This window comes from Mustelus asterias, chromosome 9, assembly GCF_964213995.1.
Source record: "Mustelus asterias chromosome 9, sMusAst1.hap1.1, whole genome shotgun sequence".
Taxonomy (NCBI): Eukaryota; Metazoa; Chordata; class Chondrichthyes; order Carcharhiniformes; family Triakidae; genus Mustelus; species Mustelus asterias.
The window spans coordinates 49,145,682-49,165,692 of NC_135809.1; the positions used below are offsets into that span (position 1 = coordinate 49,145,682).

At 44.7% G+C, this 20,011-nt stretch overlaps 1 protein-coding gene across 5 annotated transcripts in view; it reads left to right on the top strand.

Annotated features, from left to right (window-relative positions):
* The window catches only part of hyal6 (hyaluronoglucosaminidase 6), a 76,598-nt gene extending 62,274 nt beyond the window's left edge, over positions 1 to 14,324 (top strand). For 4 of the 5 annotated variants that reach the window (XM_078220156.1, XM_078220157.1, XM_078220158.1 and 1 more), the window contains 2 exons: positions 11,444 to 11,533; positions 12,991 to 14,318. In XM_078220156.1, the coding sequence (XP_078076282.1) occupies positions 11,444 to 11,533; positions 12,991 to 13,440 (540 nt within the window). In that variant the 3' untranslated portion in view covers positions 13,441 to 14,318. Of the gene's footprint in view, positions 1 to 11,443; positions 11,534 to 12,990 lie in introns of all 5 variants that reach the window. The other variant, XM_078220160.1, reaches the window with a different exon arrangement.
* Positions 14,325 to 20,011: the final 5,687 nt, after the last annotated feature.

Here is a 20,011-nt window from a genome sequence, read left to right on the forward strand (position 1 = left end):
TTGTGTTGAGTTTACTGATCTGGGTTGGGCCACTCCAGTAAGTTTGATGTTCCTGACTGCAATCCAATCGCTCTTGCTGGAAACATGCCAGTGAACATTGGGATGTTACTGGGATTGGCTCAGATATGGTGCTCCCAAAATCACTTCATCTGCTGACAATCATTGTGTAAGTTTCCAAAGAGCGAGTGATCAAGTGGCTGAGGTAATGGAGGGCCGTTGCACCTGTGCCTCTGTAACCCAGGGATAGTTGCATCACAAAAATGATACAAAATCATAATTTAGCCTATTTTGTTAACAATACAATTACCATGATGTAGTGTCCACTGGGCATGTTAACAGAGAGGCTTCTGCTAGGGGGTTCTGCAAATGTTTACTTCTGGATTTAGCAAAAGATGATGAGCCAATTACACCCAACAGTGCATATTTGCCTTCCGTATTGACTTCTCCAACCTACTGACTTTATAACTTTTAGCTGCATCCTTTCTTCTCTTGTCTGAAGGCAGATTTGTCATTGTTCATTTCAGAGAGGGTGTTAAGCCTGAAATCATCAGTAGCAATAAATCAGGGAACAGCCATTACTGCAAAGCTCCTGAGAAGATGCCTCAATCAATCATATTTTACTTATTCATAGGCTCATTGATACGTTGGGTATTAAACCTTTTTTTTCAGTTCCCCATATCTCATAGTTGTAAAACACCAGAAAAGACTTACTCGATCACACCTAAGATTTGCTGCTATTTCTTTTTTTGGCTTTTCCTTTTTACTTGGGTTGCCATAATGCTGGTTGACCACCCTTTTCTATTTCCTCCTGTCAGTCATCCATTCCTCTTCCAATCTCTCTGTGTTTAAACCTCTCATTAATACAGCTTTCCATCTGGTCTTTTAACCTTCTTCTTTCCAGCAGTTTCATCTCCATCACTCATTTCAGAACACTTGCTCTCTCTTTCTGCAACAGATGATCTGAGCATTTCAATCTCTTTTCGGCTACTTTCTTCAATGCTCCCGCAGTCTTCACTGAACCTCTGATGCGCTGGTTCCTGATTTTTGTCCATTCTCATTATTCCACTCCAGCCATTGTGCCTCTTCTTGTTGTTGCCCAAGTTTCAGCACTATGTAACACGGCTAAGCCTCAAACTGCAGGGGCAATCTTACTAGAATTTAGCCATGTGTTGGTTCTGGCGAGTGAATCCCACCGATGGCTCTGACATAATTTCAGACGAATCTGGAAGCCTGCGAACAAAAGTTTTTATGGTCTTGAGAATCAGGCCGTGCCTGCGGCGGCTTCCCTCTGATTCACCCAGCCTGGCTCAACTTAATCATGGTAATCACTGGGGAGATCCATATAAACAGCTTCCCAGCACTTGTTCCACAGCTAATGCAGGGGATGGCAGCCAGGAAGCCTGTACTTTGGTTCGCGGAGGGAGTGGAACAGAGGCAGGATGAACTCTACCCCCACTCCAGGAAAAGGCCTCCCACCAAGGTCACCAGTAGTAGCCCTGGTGAGTACCAGCTTCCTGCAGAAGAGGACAGGGCAGCAGTGCCACAGGACGATGAATGATCCTCTGTGCTCAGTCAGGGTAAGTGAGCCTCATGCAGTCTATTCCTGGACCCTGTCTGACACCCCTCACAACTCCACCTTCATCTCTCACCCAGCTACTTTGGTCTTTGCCAAAAAGGAGATTCACCTCTCCCATCCCTGTGTTCCCATCTACTCGTTGCCATGCTCCTCACACTCCAGCTCCCACTCAAGCCCCATGCCTGCCACATCTCATCACCATCTTAAATGTCAACATTCCCGCCTACACTCTCCCTATCTGCAAGAATAATCCACAAGAACGAGCAGGCACGCTCAGAGCATTCCAGAACTCAGAACCCTCATGCCATTTGAGGAGAGAGTCCTCGAGCTGGCCGGGAAGGAGGAAGAGTGTGCCTGCACTAAAGATGAAGGGGGGGTAGCAGACCAATGTGAGAATCCTCAAGACATACGCTGTAATTCTCCAAGTCTCAAGTGAGTAATCAATGTCCTCTCATTTATCCCCTGGAATACACCAATGCCATTCCCCCTTCTCTTACAGGCAAAGCAGCCGAGCAGCCCAGATCATCCCCACAGACCCTGGACCCAACGGACATTAGCAGCCCTGAGGGAGACTTCTAGGACCCCACCATTGAAAAAGTATCACAGCTGTCACCCACTTGCGGCACCAACACAAATATTCACACTTCAGCGGATTCATTAAGTAGGCAGGCTTCTGAGTCACTCACTAGTGAGCAGCTGAAGATCAATAGCAGGCGCAGGCAGGCATGTCCCAGGGAGGGATGCTGGAAGCCAGGAGTATGTTTGGGCCCCAGACCAATGATGTGCCCCTGGACCCAATCGCCCCAGAGTTGATGGAGCTGCAAGGGCAGAGTCACGAGCATTAGGAAGGGATAGAAACATAGAAGATAGGAGCAGAAGGAGGCCATTTGGCCCTTCGAGTCTGCTCCGCCATTCATTACGATCATGGCTGATCATCCAACTCAATAGCCTAGTCCTGCTTTCTCCCCGTAACCTTTGATCCCATTTGCCCCAAGTGCTATATCCAGCCGCCTCTTGAATACATCCAATGTTTTGCCATCAACTACTTCCTGTGGTAATGGATTCCACAGGCTCACCATTCTTTGGGTGAAAAAATGTCTCCTTATCTCCGTCCTAAATGGTCTACCCTGAATCCTCAGACTGTGACCCCTGATTCTCGACTCCCCCACCATCGGGAACATCCTTCCTGCATCTACCCTGCCTAGACCTGTTGGAATTTTATAAGTCTCTATGAGATCCCCCCTCATTCGTCTGAACTCCAGCGAAAACAATCCTAATTTAGTCAATCTCTCTTCATACATCAGTCGCACCATTCCCGGAATCAGTCTGGTAAACCTTCGCTGCACTCCCACGAGGGCAAGAACATCCTTCCTCAGAAAAGGAGACCAAAACTGCACACAATACTGTAGGTGTGGCCTCTCCAAGGCCCTGTATAGTTGCAACAACACATCCCTGCTCCAGTACTCGAAACCTTTTGCAATGAAGGCCAACATGCCATTTGCCTTCTTTACCATCTGCTGCACCTGCATGCTTACCTTCAGTGACTGGTGCACAAGGACACCCAAGTCCCGTTGCACACTCCCCTCTCCCAATTTACAACCATTCAGGTAGTAATCTGCCTCCTTGTTTTTGCTTTCAAAGTGAATAACCTCACACTTATCCAAATTATACTGTATTTCCCATTGATTAGCCCACTCACCCAACCTGTCCAGATCATTCTGAAGGATCTCTGCATCCTCGTCACAGTTCACCCTCCCACCCAACTTGGTACCACCTGCAAACTTCGAGATGTTACATTTTGTTCCCTCGTCCAAATCATAGAATCATAGAAACCCTACAGTGCAGAAAGAGGCCATTTGGCCCATCGAGTCTGCACCGACCACAATCCCACCCAGGCCCTACCCCGATATTCCTACATATTTACCCGCTAATCCCTCTAACCTACGCATCTCAGGACACTAAGGGGCAATTTTTAGCATGGCCAATCAACCTAACCCGCACATCTTTGGACTGTGGGAGGAAACCGGAGCACCCGGAGGAAGCCCATGCAGACACGAGGAGAATGTGCAAACTCCACACAGACAGTGACCCAAGCCGGGAATCGAACCCAGGTCCCTGGAGCTGTGAAGCAGCAGTGCTAACTACTATGCTATCGTGCCGCCCGTATCATTAATATATATTGTGAATAGCTGGGGTCCACACCGATCCCTGTGGCACCTCACTAGGTACTGACTGCCAATTTGAAAAGCACCCATTAATTCCTACTCTTGTTTCCTCTCTGCCAACCAGTTTTCTATCCATCTCAGTACACTTCCTCCAATCCCGTGTGCTTTAATCTTGCACGATAATCTCTTGCGTGGGACTTTATCAAACGCTTTCTGAAAGTCCATGTATACCACATCGACTGGTTCCCCCTTGTCAACTCTACTAGTTAAATCTTCAAAGAATTTCAACAGATTTGTCAAGCATGATTTTCCATTCATAAATCCATGATGACTCTGTCTGATCTGTCATTGCTTTCTAAATTCTCTGCTATAAAGTCCTTGACAATGGATTTGAGAATTTTCCCCACTACCGACGTTAAGCTTACTGGTCAATAATTCCCTGTTTGCTCTGTACCTCACTTTTTGAATATTGGAGTGACATTCACTACCGTCCAATCTGCAGGGACTGTTCCAGAGTCTATAGAATCCTGGAAGATGACCACCAATGCATCCACTATTTCTAGAGCCACTTCCTTAAGTGCTCTGGGATGTAGATTATCAGGCCCTGGGGATTTATCCCATTCAATCCCATCAACTTTCCCAGAACCATTTCTCTACTAATTGTGATCTCCCTCAATTCTTCCCCCTCGCTAAATCTGGCATTCTCCAACATTTCTGGCATCTGATTTGTGTCTTCTTTTGTGAAGACAGAACCAAAATATGTATTCAGTTGCTCGGCCATTTCTTTGTCCCCCATTATACATTCCCCCGTTTCTGTCTGAAGGGGACCTACATTTGTCTTCACCAACCTCTTTCTCTTCACATATCTATAGAAACTCTTAGTGTCAGTCTTTATGTTCCCTGCAAGCTTACTTACGTACTGTATTTTCCCTTCTTAATCAATCCCTTGGTGCTTCTTTGCTGAATTCTAAACTGCTCCCAATCCTCAGACCTATTCTTTATCTTGGCCAATCTTTATGCTTCTGCCTTAGATTGGATACTCTCTCTAATTTCCTTTGTAAGCCATGGATTGGCCCTCTTACTCATTTTGCTTTTGTGCCAGACAGGAATAAACAGTTGCTGCAGTTCCTCCATGTGCTCCTTGAATGTTTGCCATTGCCTTTCCACTGTCATACCTTTAAGTAACTCTCCCCAATCTATCAAGGCCAACTCACGCATCATATCTTCATAGTTTCCTTTATTAAGATTCAGCACCCTAGTCTCCGAATCAACTACTTCACTCTCCATCTTAATTCTATCATGTTATGGTCGCTCATCCCCAAGGGGTCTCGCACAGCTAGGTTGTCAATGATTCCCTTCTCATTACACAGTACCCAGTCTAAGATGGCCTGCTCTCTAGTTGGTTCCTCCACATATTAGTCAAGAAAACCATCCCGTATACACTCCAGGAATTCCTCCTCTATGGCATTGTGGCTAATTTGATTTGCCTAATCTATGTGCAGATTAAGATCACCCATGATCACCTGATGACTAATTTCATATTTAATGCATTCCCAACATCACCACTGCAGTTTGGGGATCTATATATGACACTCGCTAATGTTTTTTGCCCCTTGGTATTTCTCAACTCTACCCACACAGACTCCACATTGTCAGAGCTAATATCCTTTCTTGCTATTGTGTTAATTTCCTCTTTAACCAACAGTGCCACTCCACGACCTTTTCTTTTATGCCTGTCCTTCCGAAATGTTGAATACCCTGGGACATTCAATTCCCATCCCTGGTCACCCTGCAGCCATGTCTCCGTATTTCCAATTATATTGTACCTGTTTACAGCTATCTGCGCGATTAGTTCATCCACTTCATTGCAAATGCTCCGCTCATTAAGGCACAGAGCCTTTAAGTTTGTCTTTTTAACATTGTTTGTCTTGATCCCAGTATTTTTCTCTATAGCCCTGTTTGAACCTTGACCTTGGTTTCTTTGTCTATCACTTTTCTTATTCCCTTTTCTACCTTTTGTTTTTGTCCTTGCTCCCTCCTTCTCTGACTCCTTACATAGTTTCCCATCCCCCTGGCATATTAGTTGAAACCCTCCCCCACCGCTCTACCAACACTCCCCCTAGGACATCAGTCCCAGTCCTGCCCAGGTATAACCCATCCAATTTGTACAGGTCCCACCTCCCCCAGAACCGGTCCCAATGCCCCAGGAATCTGAAACCCTCCCCCTGACACCATCTCTTCAGCCATGTATTTATCCGATATATCCTTTCATTTCTACTCTGGCTAGCACATGGCACCTGTAGTAATCCTGAGATCACTACATTTGAGATCCGATTTCTTAACTTCCTTCCTAGCTCCCTGTATTCTGCTTTTAGGACCTCATCCCTTTTATTAACTATGTCGTTTGTACCAACGTGTACTACGACCACTGGCCGTTCACCTGTCCCTTCAGAATGTCCTGCAGCCACTCCGAGACATCCTTGAGAGGATAGAAACATAGAAACATAGAAAAACTACAGCACAATACAGGCCCTTCAGCCCACAAAGTTGTGCCGAACATGTCCCTACCTTAGCAATTACTAGGCTTACCTATTGATGCGCGTCTTGTAAATAGACAAAGCTGATGTTGCCAGAAACAGAAGGCTTTTATTCACTAAAAAAGGAACGATGTGGAACAGACAATAAACAGAACAATACTGAGCATGTGGACCTCCCGACTGAAGGTCGGAGGGGGAGGGCTGCAGCCTTTATACCCTGAGGGAGGAGCCTCCAGTTAAGGGTGCAGCCGAATTAAAGGTGTCAGGGAGTGTCTCATATATGAACAGTAGTGGCAACAATATATACAGCTCAACCGTGCCGAAGGCACGACAGTGGTTTACCACACCTATAACCCTCTATCTTACTAAGTTCCATGTACTTATCTAAAAGTCTCTTAAAAGACCCTATCGAATCCGCCTCCACCACCATTGCTGGCAGCCCATTCCACGCACCCACCACTCTCTGAGTGAAAAACTTACCCCTGACATCTCCTCTGTACCTACTCCCCAGCACCTTAAACCTGTGTCCTCTTGTGGCAACCATTTCAGCCCTGGGAAAAAGCCTCTGACTATCCACTCAATCAATACCTCTCAACATCTTATACACCTCTATCAGGTCACCCCTCATCCTTCGTCTCTCCAAGGAGAAAAGGCCGAACTCACTCAACCTATCCTCATAAGGCATGCTCCCCAACCCAGGCAACATCCTTGTAAATCTCCTCTGCACCCTTTCTATGGCTTCCACATCCTTCCTGTAATGAGGCGACCAGAACTGATCGACAGGATGACAGCAGCCCTCCTAGTATTGCAAGGCCGACTGGAAAAGACCCATCACCTTCTGTCCAAGGAGATGGAGCTGTCACTTCAGCACACCGAAGCCAACACTGTGAGAGTCGTGTCTGTAGTGGAGACCTTAGCGCAGGATGTTCACTCCATGGCAGGGGATGTTCGCACTATGGTTCACCTCATGACCTCCATGTCTGAGGGCATGAACTCCATGCCGCAGGCACTGGTCAGAATCCATGCCTGTCTGCGCCAGAGGACGGTGGGGCTACTTCACTCCAGCTGCCCCTCTATCCAATGCAGGACCACTAGGCCCATTGGGCACCCGAAGGGATGAGGATCATCTGGTGCACAATGTGGGGTCTTCTACACAGGAGGTGTTGGGGATGTCCAGTCTATCCCTTCCTGTGAGCAACACATCTCCAGCCCTACACACCGATGAGGGCAGCACTGCAATACCCATGCTGCCCGAAAGCAGGACAGGGCCCTCAAGGTCCAGGGGACGCCCATCAAGGTCATCTCAGACAACAGGGTGTGGAAGTCAGCAGGCCTCCTCAACCTCAGCTGTGGATCCTGGGGAAGCACCTAGACATAGTGGTGAGGAAGAGTAAGAAGTGAGAGGCACCTAGCTGTCACAGGTAAAAGTAGGTGTAGAGAGGTCACCACTATATATCATTACAAATAATAAATCACTCTGTTCACTCACAGAGCCTCCATCCTGTCATTTCATGCCACCTAGCTCGGCGAACCCACGCACACACCCTGTGCTTCATTCCTGTGGAGTGTGATATTGGCTGTGCTATACCTCTCCCACACTGAGGACAGAGTAAAGAAGCCGTGCTTCAGTCAGGCAAACCACCCCCCCCACCCCTCAATGCCCAACCACCCTTCAAGTGACCTGTTTATGGAAGGAAAAATCTGGAAATGGCTGTTGAGACATTGATTGGCTGCCCACCTAGGGTGTTAAATGAAAGTGAAACCTGACCAAATACCTGGAGAGACTGCAGTGCCTGAGACTATTTATTCCAACTTTTATCAACCCTATGATGTGTCCATGCGCATGTAGCATGCCAGGCAGGAGTCAGACACATCAATGAGGATAAGAGAAGCATCAGTTTGTCATCACTGCAAGTCATCATCGTTCCCCTGCCGAGTCAGGCCAATGGCTGCAGCCTGCTGTCTTTGTAAAGGTGTTAGATCATGGTGGCACTACTTCATTAGCCTGACCTTGCACCCACTGTGGGAGACCTCACCACCTGCTATTCCCGCTCATCCCTAAAATTGGAGGTGATCAGGGTATCCCTTGCTCATCAGCCAATTCTGGCCTTCTCCACTACCAGCGTTCTTCCTCCTCCTCAACATCATCAGGCCCACCACACTCTTCAGCATCCTCCTCATCCAAGGAGATCTGCTGCTCGCCCATCTCCTCCAGGTCTAGGTTGTCTTCTCTCTGCAGGTTGTAGAGAGCGCAGCAGACCACAGTAATGCAGGAGACCCTCTGGGGGCTGTAATGTAGGGCACCCCCGACCGGTCCAGGCACTGGAATCGCATCTTCAACAGTCCGATCACTTGGTCCACCAACATGCGAGTTGACGTGTGAGCCTCATTGTATCGAGTCTCCGCAGGTGATTGTGGCTTCTGCACTGGTATCGTCAGCCATCTCCTGAGTGGGTACCCCTTGTCCCTGAGGAGCCTCCCTCATCCCAAAGATAGCTGGGATTTGCGAGTAGCCCAAGATGTGACTGTCATGAGCACTACCTGGGAAACAGGCACACACCTACATGAAGCGTATCATGTGATCACAGGCGAGTTGGACGTTGAGGGAGTGGAATCCCTTGTGGTTCTTGAATGGTGCCACATGGTGACTTAAAAGTCACATGGGTGCAGTCTATCAGATCTTGCATCTGGGGCATCCCAGCTAGGTGGAGAAGCCCATACCCCTGGTGTCCTGGCTCAAAGTTGATAAACGTATCAGCCCTGGCATAAAAGGCGTCTGCCACCTTCCTAATACATTTGTGAGTGGCAGACTGGGAGATGCTGCAGATGTCCCCTGTGCTGCCTGGAACGAACCACTAGCAAAAAAGTTCAGAGCGGCTGTTACCTCAAAAACATTGCATGTCTTCTCGATCCATGGGGTGCAGCTTGTGCAATATGTGGGAGAGGTGGTCCACTGTCCCACGGGACAGACGCAGTCTTCTCTGGTACTGCAGCTCAGACAACTGAAGGTAGGAACATTGACACCGGAAGACTCTTGGCTGGTACTGTCTCAGATGTTGTTCCTCGATGGATAGTCCTGCTCCCTGAGCAGCTGCAGGCTGCTGGTCCTGGGCATGTGCAGCAGAATGTTGTTGTCTCTCTAACTAGATCCAGCTCTGGATATTAAACTGGTGTGCTGGACTCTTCAAACAATTGTCAGTTCGTCAATCTGGCAAAAACATTCATCTTGAGGAGACACAGCTGAAACCTGAGAGGTTTCCAATTAGTTTTTGAAGCAATTCACGAAAGGGCAGCCTCATTCTTCCGGATCTTCAATGCTGTTCAGTTAAACAGCCTTGCATGAGAACAATCAATGCACTCTCATTGCTGTACCTGGCAAGCAGAGTTCGCAGAGAAGTGGATTAAAACTTCCTTTTCAGTGAACCCCTCTGGCCTTACACCATTGACAGTGAGGGTTGTAGGTTTCACTGCATTCGCCGTCCCCCTAGTCAGGGGGTCTTTATGCCTCATGAGGTAGCTCCGCATCACTAATACCGCCCTACTGTCCTCGCAGCCTGGCCTCTCATAAAACAGGACCCCAGGTCCTCATAGTACCTACCCAGTACTGCCCCTCTGTTGTGGCCACCTCCCACCTGGTTTGCAGCTCCCAACAAGAAAGGGCACCCACTCAGTTACTGTTTGAGCACAAACTCAGCATGGAGGAACCAGGAAGCGATGTCTGCTCGGCAGCTAACACATCCCCTTTGAGCAAGGAATGACTCAATACAAAGGAAAGGTAAGGCCTCTGAGCTATTGGTAACTGTTGGCAAAGAAATATCCCGTCCAGTTCTTTTACCAATCATTTGAAATCATGACCCCTTGTTATTAATCCATTTACCAGAGGAAATAGTTTCTTCATTATTTCTCCATCATAATTTCTCATTTGAAAATCTCTGTTCGGCCTCACCCTAACCTTCTCTCCTCTATGAACAAACTCAGCTTCACCAATCTTTCCACATAATGAAGTCTCACGTCTGCGGTTAAAGTCATACTCAACAAAACTTACTGAAGCATTTACATTGAGATCACATCAATCAGTCTAATCAATCAATATTTATTCCCCCTGTGAAAGAAACACATTCTACAGTGTTTCTACTGAAATCTGATATCCTTTATAATAAACCATTGTGATAGCATTCTCCACACTTTAAGCCAACCACTTACTCTTAAATTGTGCAGTGATTCCAATCAAATTACTTCAGGTATTTGCTAACATTACTTTGAGACTTGGATAACGTTAAGCAATGATCATGGTTACATATCCTATCTAAAGCACTAAAATGGAAAATTAACCAATGGCATTATCATACATTAGTTAAAACAAATCCATATCTCAAAACTAAAGCATGAGATTCCCAAGTTCTTGCTCCTGACATAAAGGCTGCTGAATGAGCAAATTGCGAAGTATTGGACACAGTTCCTAATATTGCATCTAATAGGGAAAGAAAATCATGAACTGTGTACTTCTGATTTACTGATATGCATTCCCACCAAGTAAGGCTTCATTTTAGAAACACAAAATTGGAAAATATCTGATAGAGTTTGAGTTCCCCAAAAGGGTAGGTAGCACTGTGACAGAGGATCCAATCCCTGTCCTGCAACTGAAACTCAGTCAAAGCAGGACTGGCGTATCACAATTGGTCCTGTTGCCCCAGTGCTAGAGAGCGGTAAAAATTAGCTAGAACTCCCACTGCTGGTAGCTTTCTTTCTGTCTAATGACCTGTGTTGGAAAATGGATAACAGGTGGGGACAGGACTGAGATAGACTGTGGCCATCACAGACTCACTTGAGAAATGATCACTTGACCAAGGAAAGCAGAGTTTGCTGGACTGCTATTTAGCTACTTCTAAGTAACATTGGTATGTGCAAATCCTCTTGTATATATCTACCAGTTAATATCTCGTGGGGAATATTGGTATTGCATGACCATTTTCTCCTTGGAGTCATTATTAGCATCTCATGTTCAAATCTAACTCCAGACAGTTTTTTCCCCTTCCTGCAAATGGAGGATATTCTGAGGGGTGCCTAACACGTAAGCACAGCTAAATGCAGCACGAAATTGCCACAAAGTATCATTTTCATTCATACCTTGTGTAACCCTGCTGTGATATCTTCCCACTCTACAGATTGACTTAGTTCATACAATTGGTGAGAGTGCTGCTATGGGAACGGCAGGGATCATTCTTTGGGGAAGCATCAATTATGCAAGATCAAAGGTATGACTATTTTAATAATTTCTTTCCCTAAATTCCTCTGTCTATTGAAGACTTAATAAGGGTCATTACCTGTAATATATCAGAATTTCAAAAGCAGTAAAAGTTGAGTAAAGTTGGCCACTCCCCTATTACAAGCAATAACTTGTAACTGTTCCCCTTTACCTGCCAACATAACGTTTAAATATTCTTCATAAAAGAGCATGTATTCTATCCTGATCTTATCAGGGGAAAACCAATAGATAAATCTTAACTATTTTGTGATGGGTCATCAGAAGGTTGCATTGATTTCTCCGAGGAATATGATCATTGGGATCACACAAAGGATTTGCATGGCACTTTTCCCCATTTACAGTAAACTTCCTAATTTTGAATTTGATGATTTGCTATTAGCTACTTAACATTCAGCATTAATCTAATTGTAAAAACAAGATGCCATGATTTCATGCACCTTATTTATCCCTCATGTGAGATCTATATGATCCAATCATTTACATTTTTTAATGTCAGTGGATTTGAACACAGTCAAAGCCAGTAGAACAATTATCATTCTGCAGGCGAAAAGCTTCTGCCCGGCTCTCGTTTGTAAAATTCTGCAAGTCAGCCACTAACTTAATTAAAGGCAGGAACCGAGACTTTGTTATTACTGCTACACATATAAACCTTCCAATATCTGAACCAAGCAGTAAGAACAACTTCAGCACCACAGATACCATTTTCGTTGGCCAAGGTCTTTCAGCTGGTCATTAAAACCCTTAATTTACAATGCTAGAAGTCTTGTTACTTTGGCAAGTGGTTGATGTTCCAAAGACATGATTTTATCTGATGTGTGAAAATGGATGTGGACAATGATCCAACTGAGGGATGTGGCTGGACAGTGGTGCACTGACAAGAAATATTGCAGCAGGCAAAACTAAATAAATCTGGTAACTCAAATGAGTTCTTTTTATATCAAGATCTGAAAAACATTGTGATAGGTGTTTCTTGTTAACAATTCAATGAGTTGGTGTTTTTAAGGATCAAAATGAAGACATGCCTCTTTCAGGGTGGCACGGTGGCATAGTGGTTAGCACTGCTGCCTCACAGCTCCATGGGTTCGATTCCGGCCTTGGGTCACTGTGTGGGGTTTGCATGTTCTCCCCGTGTCAGCGTGGGTTTCCTCCGGGTGCTCCGTTTTCCTCCCACAATCCAAAGATGTGCAGGTTAGGTCAATTGGCCATGCTAAATTGCCCCTTAGTGTCCTGAGATGTGTATGTTAGAGGGATTAGCAAGGTAAATATGTGGAGTTTTGGGGATAGGGCCTGGGCGGGATTGTTGTCGGTGCAGACTCGATGGGCCGAATGGCCTCCTTCTGCACTGTAGGGATTCTATGATTCTAAGTAAGGAAGTATAATGAGTGTCAGTCTTTAATTTCATACATATATTTCTAGGATTAAAATAACCTTAACCTTCTCTTACAGAATCACTGCTTAGAAGTGAAGAAATACGTAGATGGTCTCCTGGGACGCTATGTTGTTAATGTGACATCTGCCGCAAAGTTGTGCAGCAAACATCTTTGCAAGAGGCATGGGAGATGTGTGAGAAAGAACATTGACTCCAAAGCCTACCTCCACCTGGACCAAAATCATTTCAAAATCCAAGCCAATCCTGAAGGAGTACATCCCAGATTTTCTGTGAAAGGGAGAATGAACGCAATGGACACTAAAGTCATGAAACGAAAGTTTGCATGTCAGTGTTACGAAGGTTGGGTTGGGATTGCCTGCGAAGTACCAGTTGCTGATATTCCTTCAGTGGATAAACATGCCCAGAACACAATGGCTGGAACAAATTCAGCAGCACAGATACCATTTTCATTGGCCAATATTGTTGTCTTCCAGCTGGCCATTAAAACCCTTCATTTTCAATGCTAGAAGAAGCCTGTTACTTTGGCAAATGGTTGATGTTCCAAAAACATCTGATGTGTGAAAATGAATGTGGCCAATGATCCAACTGAGGGATGTGGCTGGACAGTGGGATTTAAAGTAAACTTAAAGACACTTCTGTAACTATCGCATCTGCTGCAGCATATTCTTTCACAGTAGCCAATATAGAGGTTCAAAATCAGATCATTCCTGATTATTTCAGGAGCGGCCTAAACACTCATTCCAATAGTAAAGAATATTTAGGAGAATGAATTTTTAACCTTTATTTTTATAAATATGTTTCCTTCCTTCATTAGTTCTCCACACATCATGTTCTGATAGAAGAAGTGAACAGGTTCCTTGTCTAGAATTACTCCTGGCTGAGTAATTCTAGTAAGAAGTCTAACAACACCAGGTTAAAGTCCAACAGGTTTATTTGGTAGCAAACGCCACTCGCTTTCGGAGCGTGCTGCTCCTTCGTCAGGTATGGAATTGTATCTAACAAGGAATCAACATGTTCAGGAAAAGAGGGAAGAAAATTTCAAAAAATTAAAACCTTTCCAAAAATATGACAGGCACAACATTTCACAGATTGCCATTAGCATTGTTCCTTTAGATTACAAATATATTTGGGAGAATAGTTGGGATGATTTATTAACTTTTTTTGTTATTGCCGATGTAACTTAAAGCACAGTTTTTTCTTAATTGCTGTTGGAGCAAGAATCAGTAATATTTCATTTCTTATATATAGCATAAGCTTGAAAATAAAGAGTCAATTGATTCATGCAAAATAACATTCCCGTTGTCGTCATTTTAGTATGTTTTGTATGATTTCCCGCATTCATTCTGACACACTTATAGCTTAAATAAAATGGAAGCTTCTTCATGGCACGAATTTGGACTAATTTTCCTGTCTTGGACAATGATGTCATCTGCAAGGCAAGTTGCTGAAAGTGCAATCTGATAACATTGCAGCGAGGGAAGGCTATCATTTGGAACCTGATTGAAGAGGGAAAGCAACTGTGTAAGTTCTTAATCAATCAGATATCAGGACTGAGAAGTAAACAGCAAAAGAACTGAGAAGGAAGTGCAAATTTGAATGGGCAAGTTCAAGACCAAATTCAATACCAAAAATACCAAGAGAAATAAAGTGAGGAAAAGAAGAATTGGATTAATGGAAAAAACTAAACCTGAAGGAACCTGTCATAGTTACACCTAGAATACTTCATTTCAATATGCTTCAAGATTGCTCCCGCTGTGCAAATGCAACAACTTTGCATAATTTAATGTTATGCTCACTGGTCAGTCTAGGTGCTGCCAAGGCCACTCAGTTCCAGACTTCATTAGTCCTGTTCCATTTATGGTATGGAGAGATGAGAGTCACTGCTCTTGACAATAAGCATTTGACTTTTGTTTTAAATTCATTTTACAAGACGTGAGCGTTGCTGGCTGGGACAGCATTTAGTGCCCATCCCTAACTGCCCTCCATTCCAGAGGGCATTTGAGAATCAACGTGTAGGCCAGACCAGGTAAGGACAGCAGGTTTCCTTCCCTAAGGGCATTAGTGAACCAGATAGGATTTTACAACAATCGACAATGGTTTCATGGTCATCATTAGACTTTTAATTCCAGATTTTTATAGAACTCAAATTTCACCATCTGCCATGATGGGATTTGAACTCAAGTCCCTGGATCTTGTCCTGGGCTCTGGATTATGTGTCCAATGACAATACCACCACAGAATTCCCCAAAGACTGAGTGGCATCATGGAGTCCTAAGAAAATTGAAGCCAGTAAGAATCGGGGACAACTCTCCTCTGACTAAAGTCATGCCTAGCATAAAGAAAGATGGTTATGCTTGTTGGAGGCCAATCATCTCAACCCCAGGAGTTTGTCAGGACAGTGTCCTAGGCCCAACCATTTTCAGTTGTTTCATCAATGACCATCCTCCAGCATAAGGCAGAAGTGAGACTATCTTTGGTTCCCAGCACAGTTTGGCTCCCCAACCACTAACACCAACCTTCTCACTGGCAACTGTCTGAGGCTGAACCAGATTGCTTGAAATTCCTTGGTTTCATACTTGAGCTTCCGATCACATATCTATCTATGCCATCACTAAGACCACCTATTTCCACCTCTGTAACATTGTCTGGCTCTGCCCTGTCTCAGCTCATCTGCTGCTGAAACCACACCCATGCCTTTGTTACCTCTAGACGTGACTCTCCTGGTGCAATCTTGGCTAACCTACTAGATATCACCCGTTGTAAAGTTGATATCATCCAAAATTCTGCACCAAGTCACCCATCACTTCAGCGCTCGCGGACCTACATTGACTCCCAGTTAAGCAATGACATGACTTTAGTATTCCCACCTTTGTATTGAAATCCTTCCCAGCTATGCCCCCCTCCCTTTCTCTGTAAGGCCCTTGAACTCCCTCCTTCTCTAATTCTGGCCTCCTGAATATCACTGATTTGCCTTCAGCTGCCAAAAGACTTAAGCTCTTGAATTCCTTCCCTAATCCTCTCCATCTCCATGGGCGGCACAGTGGTTAGCATTGTTGTCTCATAGCAAGAAGTCTCACAACACCAGGTTAAAGTCCAACAGGTTTATTTGGTAACAAAAGCCACTAGCTTTCGGAGCGCTGCTCCTTCGTCAGTAAGTGCATCAGGGACCAGGGTTCAATTCCAGCCTTGGGTGACAGTCTGTGTGGAGTTTGCACATTCTCCCCATGTCTGTGTGTGTTTCCTCGGGGTGCTCTAGTTTCTTCCCACAGTCCAAAGATGTGCCGGTTAGGTGTATTGGCCATGCTAAATTGCCCTTTAGTTTCCCAAGATGTATAGGTTAGGGGTGTTAGAGGGGAAAATATGTGGGGTTACTGGATGGGATGCTCTGTTGGAGAGTCGGTGCAGACTTGATGGGCCGAATGGCTTCCTTCTGCAATGTAGGGATTCTATGATTCTCTCTACCTCGCTTTCCTCCTTTAAGACGCTGTTTCTCTTATTTTGTGTAGTAATGCCCTTGTGAAGTGCCTTGGGATATTTTATCATGTTGAAGGTGCTATATAAAATATGAAAAGGTTGTTGTTGTAAATTAATTTGCAGAATAGGCTTGAGGGGTTGAATGGCCTTCTCTTGCTGTTATGTTCCTGTAGGAGACAAATATGACAATTCTGATGGATCAGTTTGTACCTGAAGTAACTAATGTGGAACTGAGATAAAAAAAATGTCCCAGCCTGTGCTAATTTAGCTTATCCTGACTGGGAGAGGGTGGGGTTTGTTGATTGAAGGTGTTCGGCATTTGGCAGCAACAGGACCACTGAATGGGAAAAATATTCATCATCTGATGAAGGAGCAGCATTCCGAAAGCTCGTGATTCCAAATAAACCTGTTGGACTTTAACCTGGTGTTGTGAAATTTCTTACTGTGCCCATCCCAGTCCAATGCCGGCATCTCCACATCATGGGAAAAATATGGTAGATAACTACACATTGACTTGTATAGGTATGTGGATGCCAAATGAGGGCAAGGCTAGTGATGCGCTATCAATTAGGCAAAAGACTACTTGTGTGCCAATACAACTGTAGCTTTTATTCATTACAGAACCAGGAGCACATCCCAACAGATAACCGACCCGAACTGAACAAGGGGGAGGAAACAGCCACCTTGATACTAGATGACAAGGGGAGGAGCCGAGCCGGCAGGGGATGTGTCCAGGCATGACAAACACACAACGGTGGTCCAGGCAGGACAAAGGCACAACTGAAGTCCACCACAGCTAGGTTTGGCTGGCCTTCCCCTACACCAAATATTCTGCTGATACTGACCTTTGAGGCTTATACAAGAATTGCTACTTGAACAAACAGTGTTTGATCAGCATCTGTAACACCTAACCAAGCAGCAAACAACATACTTCGGAGAGATGGAGAGAAAATTAAGGATAGGGTGTGTTTTAGGATATTAATACTCACACATTGTTGGCCTTCTATTTTCGGTTTTAAGAGACATACAGCACAGAAACAGGCCCTTTGGCCCACCATGTCTATGCAGACCATCAAACACCAATCTACATTAATCCAATTTACCAGCACTTGTGCCATAGCTTACTATGCCTTGGCGATTTAAGTGCTCATCCAGATGCTTCTTCAATGTTACAAGAGTATCTGTCTCCACCACCCACTTAGGCAGCATATTTCCACAACTCACTGGGTGAAAAAGATTTTCCTCAGATCCCCTCTAAACCACTTACTCCTCACCATAAACCTATGCCCTTTGGTTCTAGGGACCTCTGTCATGAGGAAAAGATTCTTCTTCACTACACTATCTACATACTGCCACCTTCAGGAATCAATGGACTTGCATACCGACCAAGATCTCTTTGTTCCTCAATACTCCCTACTGCTCATTGTGTATATTGCACCCTTACTAGACCTCCCAAAATGCATCACCTCACACTTATCAGGATTAAATTCCATCTGTCATTGCTCTGCCCAATTTACCAGCTGATCAATATCAGCCTGTAGCCTAAGATTATCCTCCTCACTATCACCAATTTTCGTGTCGTCTGCAAACTTACTAATTATATTTTCTACATTCAAATCCAAGTTGTGTGTATGTCTATATATATACAAACAGCAAGGATCCCAGCACTGACCCCTGTGCTAACCTTTTGTGTGGAAATGCCGGCGTTGGACTGGGGTAAACAGAGTCAGTAGTCGAACAGCACCAGGTTAAAGTCCAACAGGTTTATTTGGTGGCAAACGCCACTAGCTTTCAGAGCTCTGCTCCTTCGTCAGATGGAGCGTCATCTGACAAAGGAGCAGCGCTCCGAAAGCTAGTGGCGTTTGCTACCAAATAAACCTGTTGGACTTTAACCTGGTGTTGTTAGACTCCTTACTGTGTCTAACCTTTGGTCACAAGCTTCCAATCACAAAAGCAACCAACCACCATCACCCTTTGCCTCCTATTAGCAAGCTTGTGATTGTCTGTACAACAAAGGATTGCATCAGATCAACAGCACTGAAACAAGCTATTCAATCCATCTAGTCTATGCCAGTGTTTATGACCAAGCCGATCCTCATCCCATCTTTCCTCATCTAAACCAAACATTGTAACCATCTACTTTCTTCGCCCTAATATACTTGTCTGACTTTTCCTTCAATATATCTATACTATTCACTTCAACTCAATAACTCAGCCTTTTTTTCCAAAAGAGACCCAGGCTGTCAATCCTTTCCTGATATGTATATTTCCCTATTTCTGGTATCAAATCTTCTCTGCACCCTCTCCAGTGCCTCTACATCACCTTTATAATATGGTGACCAGAACTGCACACAATATTCTAAACATGATCTGACAAACTTGGGCATAACATTCCTACTTTTCTATGTATTCCTCCAGAAATAAAGTTTAGCACTTGGCTTGCCTTTTTTTATAACCTTGCTAATCTATGGCACAATTTTTAGTGATGGGTATATATGTACTCTGAGATCCTTTTGTTCCTCCACCCCATCTGGACTTATTCCTTCCAAGTAATAAATGATCTCTCTATTCTTCCTATAAAGATGGACAATCTCACATTTGTCTGTGCTGAACTCCAGTTATTTGTCCATTCTGCAAGTTGATGAATGTCCTCCTGTATTCATGTGCAGTCCTCCTCAGCTGAGGAGTATCTTTACTTGGCATCATTCTGCAATCCGCAAATTTGTGTTTTTGATTCCAAAGATCAAATCATTAATGTAACTTGTGAGCAGCCGTGGCCTCAACACTGATCCCTCTGTAACACCACTTCTCATCTTCTGCCACTCTTTAATAACTAATCTTTACTCCCACCCTCTGCTTTATGTCTTGAAGTGGAGATGCCGGCGTTGGACTGGGGTAAACACAGTAAGAAGTTTAACAACACCAGGTTAAAGTCCAACAGGTTTATTTGGTAGCAAAAGCCACACCTTTGTGTGGCTTTTGCTACCAAATAAACCTGTTGGACTTTAACCTGGTGTTGTTAAACTTCTTATTATGTCTTGAAGCCAGCTAGCAACCCACTCTGCCATTTAGAATAGAATAGAATCCCTACAGTGCAGAAGGAGGCCATTCAGCCCATCGAGCCTGCACTGACAACAATCCCACCTAGCCCTTATCCTGTAGCCCCACGTATTTACCCTGCTAATCCCCCTAACCTACACATCTTGGGACACTAAGGGGAAATTTAGCATGGTCAATCAACGTGACCTGCGCATCTTTGAACTGTGGGAGGAAACCGGAGGAAATCCATGCAGACGTGGAGAGAACATGCAGACTCTGCACAGACAGTGACCCTCGGCCGGAATTGAACCCGGGTCCCTGGCGCTGTGAAGCAGCAGTGCTAACCACTGTGCCACCGTGCTGCCCTAAAACGCAGTGCCAATTAGCAGATAGCAAAAAAAGCCAGCAGGTGGGCTCATGCCAAAACCTGAAAAAACTTATCTCCTATTTCTACTGAATGATGCGATAAGTAATGAGGTAAGTGCATTTGAAATTTAAAAAAGGATGTAATGAGTAAACTAAACAAACTCAAAGTGGATAAGACCCTTGGTCCGTGGATTGTAG